This window comes from Pyxicephalus adspersus, chromosome 2 (assembly GCF_032062135.1).
Source record: "Pyxicephalus adspersus chromosome 2, UCB_Pads_2.0, whole genome shotgun sequence".
NCBI lineage: Eukaryota > Metazoa > Chordata > Amphibia > Anura > Pyxicephalidae > Pyxicephalus > Pyxicephalus adspersus.
This window is the reverse complement of record NC_092859.1, coordinates 2,549,794-2,558,764: the sequence shown is the minus strand read 5'-3', so window position 1 is coordinate 2,558,764 and position 8,971 is coordinate 2,549,794. Positions and strand designations below refer to the sequence as shown.

Below are 8,971 nucleotides of genomic sequence, written 5' to 3'. Positions count from 1 at the left end.
TTGATCTAAAAGGCCTGGCCTTGTCAATAACTCTTTAATATCTTACATAATATAAGTATGTCTACTTTTTCATATTCAACAAATTTAAATTAGAAGAATGAAAACCATATTAGATGATATTGTGCAAGTGCTGTCACTCATTATGATGAAAAAATGTTTCATTATTCTGTTCTGTTTCATCTAGAGGATTCTAACTAATCTTTTGAGTTATTTTTGTTTCTTTTCTATGAACTTTTGCTTTAGGTATTCCCACCGATGAGACCGGTGAACCACTTTCTACTTATTAGTCATACACTTTTATTTGTCCCAGGATGTTCACCTGAATGGGGTGCCAGGGACTTTGTGTGAATAATGAGACTGTATTCATTATCACTTACAATCTCTCCCGGGGCATTAATTCTGTCTTTGTATCATCAAAAGAAAATTTCTAATAGAAAAGAATTTAACCCTAATGTTAAAGTACCAAGAAAATATTATGTTTGAGTATAAATAAAGCAAACTGTCATAGCATGCATTAAATTATATGTTAATATAGCTCTATACTACTAATACATCACTACTAATAGGAAAATACTACTAATAAAGTTAAATAATTCAAAATACATCTCCAAGTACCACTTCTTACACATAAAACATTGTTCAATGTAAAGCACAAAGACTGAAGGATTTGATGGACCAGATAAGAAAGACAGAGGTGGCTTGCTGTCCATTTTTAGGGTTTTTTCCCTTTTCTTGACTCTTGTGTTCTTGAATGTCAATGCTCGTTCATTGCATTGTTTCTGTGGAGGAAGAACATTGTCAGCCTGGAACGGGAAGTGTTTTAGGACTACAGAACATATTCTCTTCTTCTCTCTTGGCTTTGTAGATGGATAGGAGGGGAATGGGACGGAGACAAGATACCAGTGCTAGGGTCTATGCATCATTGTCAGCCTAGGACAGGAAGTGTTTTAGGACTATAGATTACTGGAAAACCATCTAAAAGTATTGTGTCCGGTATTGGGCTTTAAATCTCATTACGCATGAGCTTTTCAAACTGTTAGGAGGAATTTAGGACCCTATCAAAGGAATGATTGTTCATGCCAAAATTTTCCTAAAGAGTGGCAATTATTCTATTTTTGAGGCCCACTTTAAGTGTGGGGGCACCGCATGATAACTAGAATTTCCATATTGATGTTTATCTCATTCTTCTATGGTTCAAATTATTATGTTAGTTTCACACAATGGCAAAAGATTCAAAGTACTGGAGTGACTGGTCCAGGTAGAATAAGCTAATTACCTCTCTTATTATTATTACCTCGCTTCAGTCTGGCTTCGACCCCAATCGCTCCACAAAAAAAAAATAGCCTTTACCAAGGTGGCCAATACCCTAAACACTGTAGAACAGCCTTTTACAAGCTTTTTAACATGTGGGAACCCAAATAACTTACAGGTCTTCAGGGAACCCCTTCTATATTCACTACATCACAGCTCACAGTATATTAGCGAGGTTGTCAATGGAAAGAATTCCTGTTACATTGCTTGCCAGTGGGAAGAATATCAACTTCATAAATAGCGTGAAAGATCTTTGGTCTCACTTAATCTGTCCTGGGAGGCAAGAATTCTACATTTTTCAAAGAATTCTTAACAACTTCTGGAGGAATCCTAGGGTTCCATGGAACTCTAGTTGGAAAATGCTTCTATAAACCATACTTAGCTCCCCCAAACACTTATAATGAGCAATAAAGGTCCTGCTTTTTTATTTTCCTTTTTGCATTTTCCTCTACCTCTCCAAAAGTCTTACTCTGGAGCTATAGTAAACCGATCTAAACATTATCCCATCATCTCAGTTCATTTCTCTACCTGAGGTTACAATTAATGTTGTTGATAAGATCACCATATCCCCCAACTTTCTCAAGCAATTTGCTTATGGGTTATATTTGCCTTTGTTTTTATTTACAAGTTTTCTAAACACTTTCTTTTGTTTATAGGAACAAATCTTGCAAACTGTTTCTTCCTCATATATGCCATTACTGGAATGCTTGCCTTTCCCACCTTGATTTCTTTCTTCATTGTGACCTAACAGACTAGCATCTCTCCAATCTATAATGAACAATTCTGCTTGAATGATCCACCACTGTTTGTGCTTCACTCCTGATCACCCTTCTCCATCATGCTTCCCACTGGCTGCCTATCATTCATAGAATCCAATTCAAAGTCTAACCAAACATTGAATCACTAATTTCCAGATACCACTCCGATTGCAACTTTCTCATGCAACTTTTTTTTCTGCTCTGCTCTAGAACACTTCCTTACATTCACAATTACAAGACTAAGACAAATTATAGAAATATTATCATTTTACATTGCCTGAAAGTCATCTAGAACAAAAACATTAGTGTGGAGGTTATAGATGGAATAAAAAGGGTAGGGTGCAGCCCTGCTAAAAACACGAGCTCATAGTAGATAGGAAGTTTAAACTTTAAATCTCATACAATAGCAAATGTGTGCACCAAGACACAGGGTGACCATCTGGCATCCAAAAAGTCTCTTCTAAATAAAGCAGACAAGTGTTTCCAAATGTGCTGTCCAAGCTCCACTGCAGATGCAATTAAATCTTTGAACAACAAAACTTGAACATTTCCAGAACTGCTAGTAGGGCAGCACAATGGCTCGGATGTTAGCACTGTGATTTTAAAGTGCTAGGACCCAGGTTTCAATCTCAGCCTGGACTCTATCTGCATGAAGTTTGCATCTTCTCCCCATGTTTTATTCCCCTGCGTACTTTGGTTTCCACCCACACTCCAAATGCAGTTAGGTTTATTGCCTTTCACTCCAATTGACTCCCCTTGACCTTGGACAGTAATAAAGGCATTGGACTATGGTAGGAACTTTAGATTGTGATTACAAGATAACAGTGATAATGAAAATCAAAATGAAGAGGACAGAAAAGAGACAGGCTTTTTGTCAGAGTGAATATAAAACAAGAATATATTTATTAACATAAGGTTTGTACCAAGGTTTACCATAGATCTGCTATGCTGATACCTAGTAATAATGACTTAAACATGCCACCAGGAAAGCAGTACATATATCTAAAAGCTGCATGAGTCTTTAAAGTGGTCTTCATTGATGGGTCAAAAAACAAATTCTCTAAAATAGAAACAAACCCTGAATGTTTTTGTTGCATGTAGACAACCCCTTTATTTAAAGTAAAATTGTGTTTTTTTGTGCAACACCCTTTTTGGGCCACGGTGATCAAGACTTAATGGGAACACACAGCCTTGGCTGCTCCATCTGCACATCCCCTCATCTCAGGCATGCACAGAAGAAGCCTTTTCACCAACTGGAAAAAAAATCAATTTTTTTCCAAATCTTTACCTGATCTTGCGCCTGTGCAGTGTGAGATCAGGTGATGCAGGAAGAAGAACCCAGCAAAAGAGAGAAGAAGATGTCAGGGCCTGGTGCTCCCTCTGCGCCAGGCCGAAGACCGATACCGGGTGAATGCGGGACCTGATGAAAGAAACCTCCCGAAGGATCGACTGATCTGCAGGATTCAAGGTAAGTGTGTGTTTTTTTGGAGGGGTTTACTTCCAATTTAATGGCAAAACAATGTTTTATTGTCCTTCTTATGTATGTTTCATCATTTTACATTATTTTTTTATCTGTATATTATTCCTCAAGTTTCAATGCTTTGTTCTTTTGTTTCAGATAGTACAAGTTCCTTTCTTGTTATGAAACTTCTTTAACTTGCTTTATTTTATTCTAACTCAAATAAATATCCCCATTTTACCTTTAAAGAAACTGTTTCCTAATTTTACATAAGCTATCTTGATGTCTTTATTTCTGAGACTGTATATCAGAGCATTAAGTAAAGGGACCAGCACGGTGTAGAGCATAGAGAGGATTTTTCTGGTGGTGCTTGATTCGGAGCTTGGAAACTCATACATAGCTAGAAGAGTCCCATAAAAAATGACCACAACAGAGAGGTGAGAACTGCACGTAGATACAGCTTTCTGTCTCCCACTAACAGAAGGAATTCTCACAATGATGACTATGATGTATACATAAGATATCATGATGACCACAAATGGACAAATAATGACCGGTACACCGAAGAACATGGCTTCCATTTGGATTTCTGATGTATCTGAACAAATAAGTTGAACTATAGGATCAAGGTCACAGAAGAAATGATCAATTAGGTTGAAACCACAGAAACTGGCTTGCCATAACTTCTCTGTCAACAGTGTAGGTGGAATGAAGCCTAAGAACCAACACAAGATGATTAACACCAAGCATAACCTAGGAGTCATTATAGCATGATAACGTAAGGGGTTACTGATAGCCAGATACCGATCATAAGCCATGATTGTTAGAAGGTAACACTCCAAACTTTCCAAAGCAGAAAAAAGATGAAACTGAACCAGGCAGAATATAAATGAAATCGTGCCACCGTGATGGAATATGACAGAGAGAGCATTTGGCATAATACACGTACTCACCATAACATCTGAAATTGTGAGTTGGGTAAGAAAGAAATACATTGGGGTGTGAAGGTTCTTGCTTGATGAAACCAACACAATAATGAGGACATTAACGCAGATGGTGGCTGAATAGACCATCAAAAGAAGACAAAATACCTCTGTTTTAAAGTGACTAAGACCTGGGAACCCCAAAAGGACAACTACTGTAACATTTATATGGTTGTACATATTCTGAAAGAAATAAATGTGTTATTGTTATAGCTGTGGTTGAATTAAATGCAATTTTTTTTATTGTCATTTACAAATATTTTTTAATATATAAGTTACATACAGTTACACTTTTTCATGAACCTTTCATTGAAGGTATTGCCAACACTTTTTGTTTTCTTTTAGTTTTAGGTTTAGTTTTTGGGGTAGAGTTAAACCTCCTATTTGTTTCTTATTTGCCATCTGTGTCTGAATGGGTAAATTTGCTTTACCCCCTATCTGTCCAGGAAACATTACATAAAGCAGGAAAGAATCTCAACAAAGTCGTGGAATTCTCATTTATGGAGAGTTGTTACTGGAAAGTTATAACTTGTATTACTGGAATGTGTCCCCACTTTTGAGTTTCTCATCCAAATGGTCTACCCGAGTGGGCTAGAAATAAGAACTTGACAAGGGATCCTACCTTCCCCATTCCATCTAAAATAAAAAGGTTTAAAATATGCATTCACAACATTTTTTAATATGTTGGCAGCTCTAGATATAGCTTTCTGGTTTGATACATACAGCAGGTCCTTTCTCACAATGGACACATGAAAGGTGTAATCACTAAAATAATATGAGGGCCTGTTCTATTTTTAATCTCAATATAAGTGATTCAAGAACTCATGGAGAGCCAGAAAAAAAGATTGTAATTTTTACCAAGTGGCACCTTACGGGTCTTGGAGTAGGTCAGTGATTATCCAGTCATTAAATAGTTCAAACAAGTCTTATATGATATAAGTGAACTATATGTGTATACATTAAACTTTGTAACTTGATACCGCACTTCTTTTTGATATTTAGAATGTTTCAAAACTTTGATTTTTAAAAAGTGAATAAATTGTCATTAAAGTAATTGCAGAAAAATTTCTTATGGACAGTCACATTTTACAAGGAAGACTTTTAATTTTGTCATTGCAATTATTGCCACAAATGGAAACTTGTACAGATGCAATGGGATGATTTCCATTATGGGGACTGATGCAATGGGGCTGCTAAGTTATATAAGCTTGTCACTTGGCCAGAAATAATTCACAAAGCCTATTAAAAAAGATGTACTTTATTGTACTTGTATCACTATGATATTGATGTGACAGGTAAACTCTGTATAGCTTGGCATCTTTGCTCGAATTTTTGAATGTATGAGTCAATCAACTAATAAACCTAACTGTACTGCCCACAAAAAAAACTCTGTTTTCCATTAGACACATGATCAGTGTAAATGTTCCTAGTGGTTGGCATACGATGTTCTTCAATAGCTCAAAGGGAAGTTTCACATTTTTTATTCTATTTAAAGACAATGCTAAAAAAACAAAAAACAACAAGTTTACAGGGCTTTTAAATTCACTTAAGAATTTAAGAAAAAAGATTAGCATTATAGAGAAATATATATATAATAGTTACCACATGCTGACACTGCATTTAGATTCCAATTATCTTTGATCAATAAATGGTTTAAAATAGTGATCGACTTATACATACAGAAATAATAAATAAAGAATACATAAGAATATTAACAATTCAAGAAGAAAGTTTATCTTCAATTGTCATTTTCAAATGTTTAAAATAAAATTCCAACTTACAGAAACTTTTCAAGTCTAATAAAACATCATATATTATACTAGTTACACAAAAACTGCAATTTCTAATGTTCTTGGTTGGGAAAAAATATAGCGTTGTTGCTTCCATGATATCTTCATCTGGTATATTGGTAACGGGTTTGGTCATATATATATACACTGTATAGACAACCATCGAAAAAAATACATGACGATATCTTGGGTGCCAGTCTGCAGGGATTTATAAAAGGAATTTAATTAATTGTAAATATAATAAGGTTTTTTTTTCAGTAAATCAGGTGTATATGTAAGGTTACAATTCATTATAATACAAAAAAAACCCTTTGCCTTTATTAAAATATAACAATAACATAAATATTTTTTATAGTTACAATTAGAGTGAAATTTAATTATAAATAAAATAATGGGTTCTCAAAATTAGACAAAATTTAGTGTAAATTACAATAACATTGAACAAATGATTAGCATGGAATATTTATTTTCTTTCTATGTTTTTATGTCTGTGAATTGTTTATTGGCTTAAAAAATAGATGATAATATTATCTGCTGTTATTAGGGTTGGCTTTACATTTGTTTTACTTTGTAATCCCCCTATTCATCAATACATAGGCAGCATGCAACAGTCAAAACTATTTTCCCAAGATATACAACATTATAACTTTATAAAAAAAAGGTAATTTTATTAGAGAAATTGAACCTAAATGAATGCAATCACAAATAGAAATATATTAGCAGAAACAAAATAGTACACACCTTTGGCTAAGGTTTCTGAGAAGATGTTATGGTAATTATGGCCCTCACATGCTGATAGACTACAGGCCTAAAAGAAGATTAGACTCAGAGGTACAAAATCTGCCATGAGGTTATCAAACAATAATGGATATAGATAGGGGAGTGAGTTTTTAAAATTCGTTCCTGTGGCAAATTTGTACCCAAAATCTCTGTCCCCAAAATTGTAAGCGAGAACGCCCGGTGTACAAACGACGATCAAGATCAAATTTTCATTAAAAAAAGGCATACTGAGCTGATCCATGAATGCCACGGCTGCATTCATTCATCAGCTCAGTGTGCAATCCCCGGCACTAGAGGTTAGATGGGGACAAGTCTCCCCATTCAAAACCTGTAGTGCTCTCTGATTGGCTGAAGAAAGCTTTCAAACAAATGCAGCCCTAAGAATCCACTGTGATCCCGGGGCACTAGAGGCTAATTAATCTCTAGTGCCTGGGGATTGCAAACAGGAGGATTCCCAGGAATGCGTGAACGAATGCAGCCCTGATAATAAACTACGATCCCAGGACACTAGAGGTTAATTAACCTCTAGTGCCCGGGCATCGCAGACAATGATTTCCTGGAACTTCTGATGGGTCCGCAAAATCGGTTTGCCGAAATTTCGCAGATCTATTGAAAGTTTGAGGAAAATTTCACTCATAATTAATATTAGTTTAAAGGTACTTACCTGTCCAGCAAGCCCATGGCATCCTTGGGGATCGCAGTCAGCGAGGGAGATATGGCTGTCCTGCTCACAGCGCCTCCCTTTCTGGTGGAGGGACTACTGTTTGGCCAGGCGGCATCCCCAGCATCCCTTTGGACGTGGACAGTGATGTTCAAATTCCCAGCACTCCTGCGGGCGTGCAAGGTATAGCACATCCCAGGGGTGCTGTGGGAAGAGGGGCACACGCTACCACTCATGCCTCTTTTACTTCTTGGGCGGGACATAGTTAGTTTGAATTCCCTGCGGCCAATCGGCCACAGGGGATTCAGTTATCCTCCAATCAAATGGCACCATGTGGAGCAAGGGCATTGGGCCATTTAAGGAGAACCTGTCCTGAACACTATTGCCTACTATAAGCCTCTGTGTTTACAGTGTGCTTGGGTGCGTTCTCTGTGTGTTGGTTATCGTATTGACTTCTGTTGTCATTACCAATAGTGACCCAGTCTAATATCTGATTCTGCCAAAACTCTGCCTGCCCTGACTTTGGATTGTTTCTGACTACCCTTGCCTGCTGCCTGCCCTGACCTTGGATCATTCCTGACCTGCCTTTGCCTCGTCTATCTGTACCACGCTTATCGGACTGACCCTCTGTGAATGACCTTTGCCTTGTTTTATGACTACGCAATAAAACTTGATAAAAGGTTTCTGAAAGTTGGCTGTGGTTTGTGTGGCCAGGCCATTACAAATAGATTCTCTTTGGATTTACTCTTAGATGCTGGCAACAGCTGGCAGTACACAGATAAGTGATCAGGACTTCAGCATTTTCTGTACCACAGAAACTCCTAATTTAAAGAAGGGGAAGCTTGAGGGCTGACCTATTAAAGGGGAGACTGAAGGGCAGATTACATGAAGGGAAGGTTGGAGACTGATTTATTAAAGGGGAGACTGGAAGGCAGATTTATTAAAGGGGAGACTGGGGGGTAGATTTAATGAAGGGAAGGCTGAAGGCCAGCTTTAAATCCCAGCTACATAAATGGTGTGTGCCAAGAGAAATTAAATGTAAAAAAACACAATCCTGAAGAATCTCTTGGCATTTCAATTAGCAGTGCACACAAGGACAGATAATGTATAAAAGACTTTTCAGATCAGCTCAGTATAACTGTGTATTTAACAGCTGATCTGACTGTGCTTGGCTGTATTTTAAACTAAAACATTCAGACACCATGTATGTCTTACACCATGTAAGTATC

The 8,971-nt window shown here is 36.9% G+C and overlaps 1 protein-coding gene across 1 annotated transcript in view; it reads right to left on the bottom strand.

The window, feature by feature from the left end:
- Positions 1-7,978, bottom strand: part of LOC140324955 (olfactory receptor 1496-like) — a 28,802-nt gene extending 20,824 nt beyond the window's left edge. The window contains exons 1-3 of the mRNA XM_072403066.1: positions 7,746-7,978; positions 5,134-5,147; positions 3,798-4,243 (exon numbers count right to left, since the gene is read on the bottom strand). Coding sequence (XP_072259167.1) covers positions 3,798-4,243; positions 5,134-5,147; positions 7,746-7,978 — 693 coding nt within the window. The remainder of the gene's footprint in view (positions 1-3,797; positions 4,244-5,133; positions 5,148-7,745) is intronic.
- Between the last annotated feature and the right edge of the window lie 993 nt (positions 7,979-8,971).